The sequence below is a fragment of the Somniosus microcephalus genome, chromosome 4 (genome assembly GCF_052327205.1).
Source record: "Somniosus microcephalus isolate GS21.2 chromosome 4, FLI_Smic_1.0, whole genome shotgun sequence".
Taxonomy (NCBI): Eukaryota; Metazoa; Chordata; class Chondrichthyes; order Squaliformes; family Somniosidae; genus Somniosus; species Somniosus microcephalus.
In genome coordinates this window covers 280,143,222-280,159,239 of record NC_140990.1, presented here as the reverse complement: position 1 = coordinate 280,159,239, position 16,018 = coordinate 280,143,222, and the positions used below count along the sequence as shown (strand labels likewise).

General features: G+C 46.1%; 1 protein-coding gene across 1 annotated transcript in view; it reads right to left on the bottom strand.

The window, feature by feature from the left end:
• Positions 1–1,907: 1,907 nt before the first annotated feature.
• parp9 (poly(ADP-ribose) polymerase family member 9) overlaps positions 1,908–16,018 on the bottom strand; it is a 79,225-nt gene continuing 65,114 nt past the window's right edge. The window contains 2 exon segments of the mRNA XM_085984228.1: positions 1,908–2,185; positions 2,623–2,797. Coding sequence (XP_085840354.1) covers positions 1,908–2,185; positions 2,623–2,797 — 453 coding nt within the window.

The window sequence follows — 16,018 nt, the reverse complement described above, 5'->3', positions numbered from 1 at the left end:
CCCCCCTGGCCATTAAGAACAAGTTGCCCATTAATGGACCTGAACCAATCAACTCCACACCCTATCACAACCTTAATCGAGACAGGATGCAAGAACTGGACGCCAGAGGAAAGGTGAGCGTAGCTGCCCTCATCATCAAGGCAGCATTGTACTGAAATAGCACCAAGGAGCACCAGCAAAACTAGTCAAAGGGAAAACCTTCCAGTGGCTGGAGTCACTCCTATGCGAAGGAAGATGGCTGTGTTTATCAGAGGCCAGTCATTGCAGCCCCAGGAATTCATTGCAGGTGTTCCTTAGGGAAGCATCCTTTGCCCAACCACCTTCTGCTGCTTCATCAATGACCTTCCTGCTATCATTATGTCAGGAGTGTAGATGTCTGTTGACGATTCCACAGTGATCAGCTCCATTCACAACTCCTCCAATAATGTAATAGCCCATGACCGTCTACAGCAGGACCTGGTTACTGGTTAACATGCAAGCTTGGGCTGACAAATATGTGCTACATAAGTGTCAGGTAATCACCATCTCAAACAAGAGAACACCCATACATGTCCTCATGACCTTCAATGGCACCACTATGGCAGAGTCCGCCACCATAAACATCTTGGGCATCACCATTGATCCAAAGCTTAACTGGACCAGCCATATCAACACCGTCACTATTAGAGCAGGGAGAGGCTGGGTACTCTGATGAGTTGCTCACCACCTGACCAACGTTCCCTCTAAGCTGTGTGGCCGCACACCTCTCTGCTGGTCCTGCGGAGTGCGGGACTGGCTTTTCAATGTAAAGTTTTGCACGGATCGCGCAGCCCCTTAAAGAGACCATGCACCCAAAAAAAGAGGGAACATTGCTCCTGACCCCCCAAAATCTCCACCATCTACAATGCCCAGGCCAGGAGTATGATAGAAGACATACCACTCACTTGGATGGGTGCAGCTGCAACAACACTCAAGAATCTCAACACCATTCTGGACAGTGTAGTTCACTTGATCAGTGCAATGTCTCCTAGGTTCAGTAGCCAGCCCCTCCATTACCAACATATTGTGGCTGCAGTATGTATGATCTACATGATGCACTGTAGCAATTCACAAAGTTTACTTAAATATAACCTCCCTCCCCTTTGACCCTTATTACCAAAAAGGATAAAGAGCAGAAATGTCATGAGAGCACCATCGCCTTCAAGTTTCCCTTCAAATCACATGCAATCCTGACTTGAACATATATTGCCGTTCCTTCATCATTGCTGGGTCGATATCCTGCAATTCCCTACCTAACACCATTCTGGGTGCACCGTCACCACAAGGACTGGAGCGGTTTGAGGAAAAGGCCCACCACCACCTTCTCAGAGAAACTTAGGAATGGGCAATAAATGCAGCCTTGCCAGCATCACCCACATCCTGAGAACATTTTTCACTGTAATTCACTGCCAACAATTATTTATATGGAGGCACACCTTGCTGCCATTCTGTCCTGATTCCTCGGGCATGAACCACCAGAGCCACTCCTCATTGCCACCCCAACTCCTGGAGACTCATGCTCTCCTGCTGATGCAGGTCCTGACTACCACCTGCAGCTATTGTTTTGTTCTGGGAGCAGATTCTCTGTTATGTACTTAGGGCAGGAATTCTAGATTTGATAAAAACTATTGCACACTCGGGTCTTCCCACTTGAGTTTGCAGCTGAGAATTTAGGCAACCATTTTAAATAGGATCAGGAACCATCACTCCTGATGTATGCTTACAATGCTCTGTGCCCCTTGCCCCCACATTGGAGGAATTGTAATGCACAGATTGACAGCCACAGATGTTAATGTATAACCAGTTTATGCTAGTTAAAGCTGAAATTGACAGGTACGGCACTGTATGATTTTTCAATTACCAGATTTAACAGGAAATTCACATGCTTATCACCCTTCTGCTTGCAATAAGATACCTTGGAAAGCTTGAGCACTGTTAAAAACAACGTAAGTTTTGGATGGATGTACATTATCCACAGTGTTATCACTGTATTCAATATAATCACAACTGCCGCCTTGAGAAAAAATATCTGATGAGGATTCTTTGCTACAGTTGCCAGTAAAAACTTCAGCTTCAAAGATGTGAATTATTTCCCCAACATTAGTGATTCCTTTCATCAGATGTTTCACGTCACTCCTGAAGTACATCCCACCACCATATTCCTTCTCTATAAAATTAAAAAAAGATATAAATTAATTGAAAATTAGTTTTCATTCCCATCACAGGGCTGTTTACTTTCCGATGTATTCTTTCCACCCAAAGGATAGACCAATCAGGTAAGGATTGCATCCACAACTTTGACCCATATCACTCTTCAATTGAAATTGTGCTTCTAGCAGGACAGGACTAGCTGCTCTCACAGACCTTCTAATGGATCATTATAAAGAAACATTCAGGGAAACAGCCTCTCTGCCCCCTTGATCATGGGGAGACCAGGAAAATGGAACAGTAGAAAATAAACCCCCTTCCAAAAACTCATAACTGGACAGACTGTTTAAACAAAATTTAATTTTGGAACAGGTATTTAGTGAAAGATTATTACAGTACGAGAGGACTATATTAATAGATTTTATTAAGTATTTTATGACAATGAAAAATACTTACCATGGTCTTGTGAATACATTTCCTGAAATCCAATTCTACAGACAAGGTTGCAGAAATAATCTGGAACTCTATGGTACAGGATAGCGATATCGTTATCAGTCTTTATAATTGTTTTATCCATCTCTTTATGACGTAAATGGCAAGTCCACAAAACAGGGTTCTGTATTCTTTCAATCTGTATTGGAGCAATACTCTTATTAAAACATCTGGAATGTTATTTTATCTATGATAAGAATGGCCTTTACCATTCTCTAAATAAACCTCAACTTCCACATACAAATTCAAACAAAAGAAATCACAGGGGCTGTAATGTATATACCTTTAAGGGGGGAACTATCTTTTACAGCTCATGTATACTGCAGTACCGGCAGTGACCACACCTGTATATAGCACTGAATAGTAATCTGTACAGATCAGTTCCTGTGTGAGCCACATTGAGTAAACACCTGTTGTACCGTTCTCCTGCAGTCTGCGTCTTATTATACACAGACACAACATTGGCGACAAGGCAAGTTCGAACCAACCTGCAACTCTGCATCACCTCCCGGGGATTAGTTCCTGGAGATCAGTGGATTGGAGGTCAAGGCCAGAGACTCGGGCGTCGACCACGGGCAACCGCCCAGTCATCCAGCAGAGACTTGAAAATTGCGGGGGAGGCTGTCGAGAGCCAGGCTTGGCTTTCCAGTCAAGGTGGTCCAGCGAAACGGGCTGGCAACAGGTAGTGCGCAGACCCTTCCCGGACAGCGGCGGGCTAGAGCCCAACCGAGCGGCACAGCAAAGGGCCGAGCAGCGTCGACGGGGGAGAGAGAGAGAGGGCAGAGCGCATAGGGCGCAGCCGGTGTTCAGGGGCCGAGCAGCGTCAGAGAGAGGGAGAGAGAGACGCGCAGAAACTCGCGAGGCACCGCCATTGCCACGAGGACCGCCAAGAGCGGCGTTGGCAGCAGCGCAGGAGAAGCGCGCGAAACCTACAGGGCGCCGCCATTGCCACGAGAACCACCGGGAGTGGCATTGGCAGCAGCGGGGGAGGAAGGAAAGCGCGGGAGACGCCATTTTAAGCCATTGGGAGACGCCATTTTAAACCACACCCAAAATGCCGAAGAGTGGCAGTATCACTGCATTTGACAATGAAGTCAAAGATTGGACTACATATGTCGAACGAATAGAGGTGTACTGCAAGGCAAATGAGGTGTCAGATGACAAGAAAGCGTCGGTATTGTTAAATTTAATGGGTGCAAAGACGTATGGTTTATTACAAAATCTAGTAACCCCAACGAAGCCAATGGAAAAGAGTTTTGAAGACATAGTAATGATACTACAGGAACATTTAAACCCCACACCGCTGCTGCTAGCAGAAAGATTCAAGTTTCACAAACGGAACCAGCATAAGGATGAAAGCAATGCTGATTATTTAACAGAACTGCGCAAACTATCGAAACACTGCCAGTTTGGAGCGGGACTGGCAGATACCTTAAGGGACAAGTTTGTGTGTGGGCTTCAAAGTGAAGGAACCCAAAAACAGCTTTTATCTGAAAAGGACCTTACGCTGGAAAAGGCTTTCAGCATTGCGGTATCATATGAAGCAGCAGCACGGGGCGCTGCAGAGATACAACAGAGACTGCAAGAATATGGCACAAACTGTAGTGTATGTACCCGTCTACCTTTAAGAGAACTATTGTATGTAACCGTCCACCTTTAAGAGAACTACTTTAGGTGTTGCACTACTTTGTTGGCTTCTGTATACTGTAATACCGACGGTGACCACACCAGTATATAAGTGTTGTGTCAGGATTTATTGGGCAGATTCGCCCCGACCTTCGAATAGTAAGGTCCTGTTTTAAGTTACTCTTGGAGTCTGTGTATTAATTAACTAAACAACCCACAGACTTTACAGTGGCGACGAGTCCGATCGTACCCTGCGGCAACAATACTTCCGAAGCAGTTAACGAGCGTCGAGAAGAGGCAACCGCCCTCGTCATTCTGCTGGGAGAAAACTCGAGTCTGCAGAGCTGGAAAGGAGGAAGAATTCAGAGACAAAGACTTCCATCAGCAACAGGCACTGACTGTCCCTTCTGCCATGGTGAGGAGTGAGCCGATCAGCACGAGAAGCAAGGCGGCCACGGTGACTGTGAGTAAGGGAAAGTAAAAAGAATAACCGGAGGATAAGGGCGGTGCACTCGACCACGGTCGAGGGGGAAAGGAGCCGGACAGAAGTCGGGTCCAGAGGCGCTGAGACTGGGGCAGCGTGGAGCAAGGAAGCCGCGGTACAGACAGGCTGGGGGACGCAACGGCGTCGTGAGACAGCTAGACCGCGACCGGCGAAAAAGGCCGGGCAGCGACCGAAGCCACAAAGCGCTGCGACCGGGAACGTAGGCGCGGGAAGAGATAAACTCAGCCGCAGCCGGGGAGGGAAGCACCGGACTGCGAGAGGGCTGGGAGGCGTGATTGGGAGCCGAGCGAGCGGGAGAGGCAGAGCCGACCAAGGGAGACTGAGCGAGAGCCAGTCCAGCGGCTGAAACTGTTCTCCGTCAACGGGGTGTACCCAGCACCGGTACAGCCGAGCGAGCGGGAGAGAGACAGAGCCCGAGCAAGGGAGACTGAGCGAGAGCCAGTCCAGCGGCTGAAACTGTTCTCCGTCAACGGGGTGTACCCAGCGCCGGTAGAGCCGAGCGAGCGGGAGAGAGACAGAGCCCGAGCAAGGGGAACTGAGCGAGAGCCAGCCCAGCGGCTGAAACTGTTCGCCGTCAACGGGGTGTACCCAGCGCCGGTTGCCCTGCCGAGAAAAGGGAAAGCACTGAAGCCGACGCGCAGGCTGTGAACCTGAAAGCCAGCGGCCGTCGCCCGTGGGGAAAGTGTACCCCTCCCGCTAGGGAAGAAACGCGGGAAGCCGCCATTAGGCGGGGAAGAAGACAGAAGCGGGAAACCGCCATTGAAGTGGGCGGGGAGAGAAGATAAGCGCGGGAAACCGCCATTTTCGCGGGAACCGCCATCTTGGAAAAAATAAATAAATAAATAAATAAAAGAAAATTTAAAGAAATAATTCGTGGTGTTATCAGGAAGAGAGGAAGATGCCTAAGCGTGGTAACATCAACGATTTTAATTCCGAGGTAGAAGACTGGGCCACGTATGTGGAACGCATTGAGATCTATTGTGAGGCCAATAAAATAGAAGAAGATGACAAAGCTATAACCTTGCTAAACTCGATGGGCGCGAAGACATACGGGCTCTTGAAGCATCTACTAGCACCAGCTAAACCGGCGGATCAGACTTTCGATGATATTGTGACTGTTCTGAAGGATCACTTGAACCCCACACCGTTGATGTTGGCGGAACGATTCAAATTCTATGCGAGAACGCAACGGAAAGACGAAAGCAACGCAGAATACTTGGTCGAACTGCGTAGACTAGCGAAATACTGCCAGTTTGGAGGGAATCTGACAGAGGCATTGCGAGACAAGTTCGTGTGCGGATTGGCAAAGGAAGGAACGCAAAAGCGACTACTCGAAGAGAACGACCTTACACTTGACAGGGCTGTCCTTATTGCAGCATCGCACGAAGCCGCAGCGAAGGGAACTGCGGAAATGCAGCTAAAGACAGCGGCACTCAGTGTGGATCAAATTACCTCGACAACAACAAAATGCTATCGTTGTGGGAAGACAATACACGACCAGAACCAATGCTGGTTTAAGAACCAGGAATGTAGGAAATGTGGCAAACTGGGTCACATAGCTAAGGTATGCCGGTCAGGGAAGAAGACCAACAACCAAAGGAAGCCATCACAGGAAAAGTACAACAAGGTACACAAGGTGGCTGAGAAGAGTTCAGACAAACAGAATTCGGACTCAGACCCAAACGGCCAGGAGCTGGGCAGTCTGAGAATTCACAATGTGAGTAAGGAAGCTGACCTACAAACTATCTGGGTCATGCTAAAAATAGCTGGAATCCAAGTGAAAATGGAGTTGGACACTGGATCAGCTCTATCAGTCATAAATCGAAGGGATTACCACCAGCTATTCTCACATATACCCTTAAGGGATACCAAGTTCGTATTGCAGACATACACGGGGCATAAAGTATACCCCATGGGAAAGATAAGAGTCAAGGTGAGAGATAGGGGTAAAGAACACCCAAGAATGAACTTATACGTACTACCTGAGGGAGGACCACCACTTCTAGGACGGGAGTGGATCAAGAAAATAGACATGGAATGGCACTATCTAAAAGCCATAACGAGTGAGGACTCGGTGCAGACAATCAGCTCAGATTCTGAATCGGATGACGATAAGACCAACCCAAATGTGAAAGACAAGGCTAAAATGGACTTGCCGACTAAGGTTGGAAAAACGAAGGCATGCAGAAAGGCTTATGCTTCAGAGAAGAACAAAGTTTCAGAACAGATCTCCACCGAACAACGATAACATAGTTTGACAGAGAATTCTGAGTCTGTTCGGTTTAAGGACATATCCATGACGGGAGAACACCGAGCTCGGACTCAACTTTATTTCAAATCACAACAACAATTAGAACAATTGAGTTAGCGTCTCGTACAAGAGATGAAAACAATGAAAAAGTTCTATGACACCGAATGGGAGAATCTGGAAAGACAACAGAAGCAGCTAGCTCAAGCAGAGAGCGACCATAGAGCCATCGTGACCAATCACTGATCACATCTCCCTTATGATGTTCAGGAGTTAGAATATTTGCAGAAAGAAGCAAATGAAGAGGAATCTTCAGGAAGCCAGGATTTTATTCCAGTTCTTCTCTACGACTCCTTACAAGCAGAGTTTGAGAAGTTGAAGGAACAGTATGAACAGGCCCAGGCTACAATCCTGGAGGGGGTTAACTCGGCAACCTCCGAAAAGCTAGTTTCAGTGGAAGCATATGAGCAACTAAAGGTTGAACATGAACAAGAAGTCCAAAGGCTGCAGGAAATTCTTAATGAGCTCAAGGCCAAGACAGACTCATCGGTAGAAGTTCCATCCATAGATGAGAAATTAGAGGTGAAAGACATGGCAGAACATGAAAGTCAAGATGTCCAAGAACTCATAAAAATATTGAAGGAAACCCAAGACAAATATGAGGCGGCAATGACCGAGGTTCAACAACTTGAAGAACAGATTCAACTGGGAATTCTTTCAGTGAAAGAAAAGGCAACTGTAAGAAACACAGAGACTGTAAGAATGGCCCCTGAACATGAGCTAGAGAGCATCAAGGCGCAACTTCTCCGAGCGCTTAAAGCCAAAGTACAAGAGGAAAAAAAGTGAAAGCATTGGAGGAAAAGGTGGATGAAATGGAGAAGACTCTGATCCACAGGGTCCCCGTGGAAGAGTTAACGGTCAGCCAACTCCTTCATATGTTGAGAGACAAGACTCTGCAATGGGAACCATTTGAACACGAGCTTCAATCTTCAAAGGGAAGGGGTTTGGAGCTCTCAAAAGTTTGGGGAATAGTTGAGGTTGCAACACAGATTTTATGGGGCTGCTGAAAGTACGCTGAATCACGTCAATGTGAACTACAGAATGTTGAAACAGCTGCTCCAGTAGAAGGATTGAATAGCCCGATCAATCAATCCCCGATGGAAGGGGAAGTATTGGAATCACCAATGAGGTCATTAGTGAAGGATTGGCAAGAAACCCAGGAAGAGCGGGATGAATATGAACGCATGAAGAAGTCTCTTCAGGAAAGATGTCTAGGGAGGGAACAACAGTTGGCTAACGTCCAGTTGGGTAAGGAAGAAGTAGCAGGCCCTCTCGCTAGACTAGCTCAGGACGACACCGAATATTACCATGACCTGTTGAGTGACACGGAATATTACGATGACTTGGTCTGCCCAGCTTGTGATGAAAACTCCCAAAGTGCAGAAATCAGGATGAAGCACTTAAAGTCTAAGGAACATAGGGAGATGGTGGCGCTACAGCTGGCAGCGGATAAGGGAGCCCCGAGAGTCTCCAAGAAGCAGAAAAGAAAAAGACAAAGCAGAAGACGATAACCATCTAAATCATTATCACTTCTATCAGATCATGCACGTGGGCCCTACGAAGGGGGCCAAATCAGTTGGAAAGTAGGAAAAATTACCAAGGCAGTCCAGCTGTTTGTAAAAGTCAGCACTGCTGGTTCAGCAGGACGGAAGTTCAAGCTGTTAAGCCAAGGAAAAGACTATTGGATGAGTCACGCTCGAAATGTGAACCGGCTACACCACAGAGATGTTGTTCGGACCGAGTCAAGACCAGAGACTGAATCTGTGAACTGTTCCCGCAGAGACTGAATCTGTGAACTGTTTCCCGCAGAGACTATATCTGTGAATTGTTTTACATGAAGTTGATTATATGTTATGTTTAATGGGGAATAAGTATGTTGTAAGCTAAAAAGGGAGGATTGTAGTGTATGTACCCATCTACCTTTAAGAGAACTATTGTATGTAACCGTCCACCTTTAAGAGAACTACTTTAGGTGTTGCACTACTTTGTTGGCTTCTGTATACTGTAATACCGACGGTGACCACACCAGTATATAAGTGTTGTGTCAGGATTTATTGGGCAGATTCGCCCCGACCTTCGAATAGTAAAGTCCTGTTTTAAGTTACTCTTGGAGTCTGTGTATTAATTAACTAAACAACCCACAGACTTTACACAAACGAAATGTCATATGGAACAGAGAAGTGCTATCGCTGCGGCAGAACAACACACGACCAGAATGATTGCTGGTTCAAAGACAAAGTGTGCAGACAGTGTGGAAAAGTAGGACACATAGCACGAGTCTGCAGGTCGGGAAAGAAAACCAGCAATAAGAAACCTACCAAAGGAAAGTACAAGAAGGTACATAAGATGACGGAGAATAGTTCAGACGAGCAAAAGAGTGATAACGACTCCGAAAGCAGGGAACTGAGTTGTCTGAAACTACATAATGTGATCACAACGGAGGATCACCGAACCATTTGGGTCACTCTCAAGATAGCAGGAGTCCAGGTAAAGATGGAATTGGACACAGAATCAGCCCTAACAGTCATAAACCGACGGGACTACGAGCGGCTATTCTCACACATACCCTTGAGAGACACAAAAATTATTTTGAAGACGTACACGGGGCAAACAGTCTACCCCAAAGGAAAAATAAGGGTGACCGTTATATATAACGGTAAAGAAACACCAAAACTAGACCTGTATGTATTGCAAGATGGAGGACCACCATTACTGGGACGTGAATGGATCCGGAAAATACAACTGGATTGGCATTCCATACAGGCACTGACTGTGGCTGACAAAAAGGATGATGACGTCACACCTGGGCGACTGTCAAAGATCCTAACTGACGCGAAAGAAGTGTTCCAGCAAGGACTCGGAACACTAAAAGGCATGACAGCGACGATTAAAATTGAAGAAAACGCAAGCCCAACATTTTTTAAGGCCAGACCGGTACCTTATGCGATCCGCCCAGCCGTCAAAGCAGAGCTGGAGAGTCTGGAACGTTTAGGTGTACTGTCCAAGGTAGACTGGAGCAAGTGGGCTACACCCATCGTCCCTGTGATGAAAAAGTCATTGAGCAGCACGCCTGGGGAACCAAGGAAGGTTTGCATCTGTGGGGACTTTAAGGTAACAGTGAACCCAGTCCTTCACACCGTACAAAATCCACTTCCGCGGATTGAAGATATTTTCGCCTCGCTATCTGGAGGGAAACGCTTCACTAAGATTGATCTGGCCCATGCGTATCTGCAAATGGAGGTAGAAGAAGCATCAAAAAAATACCTCACAATCAACACCCATAAAGGTCTCTACCAATACAACCGGCTGGTATTCGGGGTAGCATCAGCTCCGGTTATTTGGCAGAGGGCAATGGAACAAGTCCTGCAAGGGATCCCAGGGACCCAGTGTTATTTGGACGACATCCTGGTCACGGGCAAAAATGACAGTGATCACCTTGCCAACCTGGAGCAGGTGCTCACTAGATTGCAGGAATATGGGCTCCGAGCTAACCGCTCCAAATGCGAGTTTTTTCGAAAACAGATCTCGTATTGTGGCCACGTTATCGATAAAGAGGGGTTACATAAGTCCCCAGAGAAGATTGAGGCAGTAGTCAAGGCCCCAGCACCGGAAAATGTGTCACAACTGAGGTCGTTCCTCGGGCTGGTAAACTACTACCATAAGTTCTTGCCAAATTTGTCTACAATACTACACCCACTGAACACCCTACTGCAAACTGGGGTGCCATGGAAGTGGAGTGACGAATGTAGACGAGCTTTCCAGAAGAGCAAAACACTAATCACATCGAAAGAGGTATTGGCCCATTACAACCCGGCATTACCAATTCGGTTGGCATGTGATGCGTCACCCTACGGCATTGGAGCGGTGCTGTTGCAAAAATTCTTGGACGGCTCAGAGAGGCCAATAGCCTTTGCGTCACGACCACTAACCTCAGCCGAGCGTAACTACGCCCAGATTGACAGGGAGGCCCTCAGCCTAGTGTGGGGAGTGAAAAAGTTCAATCACTATCTGCACGGGCAGAAATTCACCTTGCTGACTGATGTAAGCCCCCAAAGTGTGGACTAAGTGATATACAAAGTCGACAACACTGGCTTGTTGTAAGAAAGACAGACCCAATAATTGAAGTAAAAACGGTTTATTCAGGCCTGGGGAGCTGTGGCTCTTGCGTCCCAACACAAGGCTCCGACTCCACCGAATCTCTTGAGGTTCACACAGTTATACAAAAATTAAGGCCCTGCCCTAGAGGCAGGGATAAGCTTATTAGCATATACAGAGTTATAGTTAAATTGTAATTATAAAACCGTGACATTCCATTCTTCCAGTCGCTTACAAATCTCACATTTCGTTATCAGTTGGTCCCGTTACTTTCTCATGACCCTGGGCCTCAACTTTATTACTTTACAATCGTCCATTTGCTGTTGTCAGATGGCTTGGTCTTTTTAAGTATTTCTCTAAGATAGTAGATCTTTCCAAAGCGGGCAATCCGCAGACTTTCTGTCTCTTGAGTTATTTCTACAGAGCAAAAACACTTTAGTTAGTTTAAAGAATAGAACCCTGTTGAGCTTCACACTAACAGACCCTTAAGTGCATAGGTGTCGACTCGTGTGGCTGAACCCATATATCTCTCCCTCTTTCTAAGGGGTTGTTTTGACAGTTTTAATCTCTCAGCAGTTAACCCTTAGTTCTGTTTAAACCTTATCTGGGTTTATACAATTTTTACAGACTTCTATTGTTCAACTCAGAGCACGAATTAACCTATTCCCTCCATTTTGTATATTGGTGTTACAGATGAATCCTGGTTTGTTTTACCTTATTAAATCCAATTTTTAATATCTTACTTCACTGACTGATCACCAGCCTCTTGTCTCCATTTTTAATCCGAAGAAGGGCGTTCCGGTGATGACTGCGCAACGACTACAAAGATGGTCACTTTTTCTAGGGGCGCACCACTATGAGATTGAATATAAGGGCACGAAACAGCATGGAAATGCTGATGGGCTATCACGCCTGCCACTGCCTACTGCGGAGGAAGCACCAGCAGTGGATCCTGTCGAAATATTCCATTCGACTATAGTTGAATACCTACCGGTAACTAACGCTTGTATCGAAAAGGAAACCCGAAATGACCCGACACTGTCTCGGGTATATGATTTGACGGTGAAGGGATGGCCAGCACATGGCGAACCACTGTTGCCAGCATTCTCGACAAGGAGAGAACAGCTGTCAGTGTGCTGGGGGACCTTGATGTGTGGATCCCGAGTGGAAATTCCACCCAAATTAAGGGATAGAGTGCTCAATGAGCTTCATGAGGGTCATCTGGGAGGGGTAAAAATGAAAAGCCTAGCCAGGGCTTATGTGTGGTGGCCGGGAATCGATAAACAAATCGAGGACCTGACCAAGAGCTGCTCAGGATGCCAGAAAGTCCAAAATGCACCACCACAGGCCCCTCTACACCCATGGGAGTGGCCCTCATCTCCATGGCAACGGGTGCATATTGATTTTGCTGGTCCATTCATGGACTCAATGGCCCAGAACTTGGTGTCGGGGGCTTGCCGCGCGTGCAAGCCCCCGATGTGCGCTCACCCCGCGCGCCGACATCTGAAACCTGGCCCGCAGTGGATTTCCTTTCAGTGGCCAGGTTCTGATGTCGGCGCGCTGTGCTAACCTGACCCAGCGGCGTAGTTAGTGCGATGTGCCGGCTGGGATCAGGTGAGCACTGTTCAGCCAATCAGGGGAGGGGAAACTTCATTCATAAGTTTGAGAGTAAGAACTGCCAAACTCACGAGAAGTACTGCACCCCAAAACACTACTTAAACTTTAAATAAAATTTTTAAAAAATCCCAATCATTAAATTAAGTATAAATAAGCTTAAAAAAATAATTTAAACAATAATTTTTTTTTGTTGAAAAAAATAAATTTTTAATAAAAAGGGTCTAAAACTAAACTTGCCTTATTGTAGATTCTTTAAAATAATAAACCTGTGGAAAAAAAATTCTAAATTGCACTAAAACACCACTTACCTGTAAAAATAAATACTTACGTGTGCTTTTTACAAGCGTTAAGACCGGAGGCCTTTACACATGCGCAAATCCCCCAAAACAGAGGAAATCCAAGACACACGCGCTAGCCTCTTCAACTCTTGGGTGAGAGGAGAGGAAATGCCGGTTTTCAGCGCATGCGCTGTGCATGCTGAAAACCGGCATTTCCTCCGGCCAGACGCGTGAGTACCCCTTCCGTACTCACGCGTTTGGGGAGGAATTTCTGCCCCAATATTTTTAATAGCCGTGGATGCGCACTCGAAATGGCCTGAGGTCATCAAAATGTCCTCCACCACCACGGAGAAAACTATTGCAGTCCTACGGACCATTTTTGCCAGGAATGGCTTGCCAGAACAGATTTGCTCCGACAACGGACCACAGTTTGTGTCCGAAGAGTTCCGGAGGTTCTTGAAAAAGAATGGGGTAAGGCATTACACATCCGCCCCGTATCATCCAGCCACAAATGGATTGGCTGAGAGGTTCGTACAAACCTTTAAGAAGGCAATAAAGGCTATGTACAATGACAACATTCCGCTGCAGCACAAGGTGGACAATTTCCTGTTCGCCTACCGGAATGTGACACATGCAGTCACCAATCAGGCCCCAGCCATGATGTTCTTTAACCGAAGGTTAAGATCTTGCCTGGATTTGCTCAGACCAAACGTACGAAGAGATGTTGAGAGTAAGCAATTCCAGCACATCCATGAGAAGCCAACAAGAGCTTTAATGTAGGGCAACCAGCCTTGGCCCGCGACTACCGAACAGAAAAATGGCAGCCAGGAACGATATGCACACGGCAGGGCCCACTAATGTACACAGTGGACGTTGGGGAGAGCATCGTGAGACGCCATGCTGACCAGATCCTAGAGTCACAGGAACAAGTCAACCCCATGCCTCGCCCATACGTACCTGGTGATGAACCCGGCGTACAGGTCGCATCTACCCCAGAAACAGTAGCATCGGAAGCTGATGAACCAACCTACAGGGGGCCAGAATCGCCTCCGCACCAAGAGCAAGACACTCGGGAAAGGCGCTATCCAGAAAGGATCAGGAAGCCTCCCCAAAGACTGAATATATAAATAGACTATTTTCAGCTAATGTTGCATATTAAAAGTGTTAATTGTAATTAGTTTGATATTTAATTGTTAAATGAGTGTTATGGTACTGTTAATCTAAAAGGGGAGGAATTGTAATGCCTTTAAGGGGGGAACTATCATTTACAGCTCATGTATACTGCAGTACTGGCAGTGACCACACCTGTATATAGCACTGAGTAGTAATCTGTACAGATCAGTTCCTGTGTGAGCCACGTTGAGTAAACACCTGTTGTACCGTTCTCCTGCAGTCTGTGTCTTATTATACACAGACACAACAGGGGCAGTGCAATGTCATGTCACATGGTCCCTCACTATCCCTATTGTATATACTGTCTCATTCCAAGAAATAACCCAATTTTTTTGATGGAATGCCAGCAAGCAGATTAAGTTAATATAATAAAGTGAAACACACAAGCTTAACGTATAGGTTGAGTCCCAATAAAATCAGTTACCAGAAAGAATCAACCATAAGGTGTATAAAGTCTTGAATCTCAGAGTTGGTATCAACCAAAGTCAAAGATCCGATAAGAGAACGTTTCAGCCAATGCAAGTCATAATAACTGAACTCAAAAATAATAAAAACTGGCTCAGAGATGGATAAAAAAACTTGAGGCTAGCTCTAAAAAAGCTTCCAGAAATTAATCCTAAATAGTTTCTAAACAATTGACAATTATTAAAATTGAACAAACCAACTTTGTGTTTTAAAATAACCTACCCTTGGTATGTGATTACAGTTAACTGTTGCTAACAATGGGAGGAAGCAAACAGAGGTATGTTACTAGAATGTAGTTTTATATACGAGTGTGGAGTAGCATCACATGACTACTGTGGTAGCATTTGTTCCTGCTTTCATCACTCGCCTTCGACGTGGAAGCATCAGCATCATTATTAACTTTTATACTGCAAATACATTTTATATCCATACATCTCAATCTGAGTCTTTAATTAGTTTTAGTCATCTAACAAAGTTAATTTCATGGCTGAGAAACCATGACACTGATTCAGTACGCTCAGCTGTAAGCTATGCTTCTATAAATTACAAATGACTGAGCTTCTCTGAACCAGGTAATCAAAATAATTTCAAAACACATCTTCTCCCTGCTTCCATCCCAAGCAGCAATGACCCAAATAAAAGTGAATGGGGTAGAAATTCATCTGGACCCATTTTTGAGCCCAGAATTGGTGCTGCGCAGGTAGCATGCACCCAATCACGTGGGCACAACTAGGAAACAAAATTAGTCAGGGGCTCTCATCATTATGAAATAGGTGGGCTGCCAGCACTACTAATGCTACTGATTGGCAGTGCTATGGATTGGCAGTTTGCCTAATAAGGAGCGAGGAAATTACACGTCTCTGATGCTACTTAAAGGCAGACTGCACCTCTTAAACGGGGTCACTGAAGGTTTCTCACAATGGCAGACAAAAGAAGCTGAAAGGGGCCCCTCGGCTCATGGACACTGCTTTAGAGGCATTGGTGGAGGAGGGGCGTCCTCTTCCCATCAGACAGCACAAAGGTTTCCAGACAAGCTGCTTGGCAGCAGTGGGAGGAGGTGGTGGAAAGGGTTCATGAGCTAAGTGTAGAGGGAATACCTCATATCTCCAAGGAGCTAGGCTGGCACCCACTGGGTGGAAGACAGGGAGAATGAGTATGGATGCATCATGACTAGTGCCAGGAAACGGCACCGACCTGCATTATCTGCTTCCTGTGGTCACACACCAGATGCATGTTCAGGAAGTGGAACCCCTTCCAGTTATAAAATTGTGATGAAATATGCCTTCATCAGCC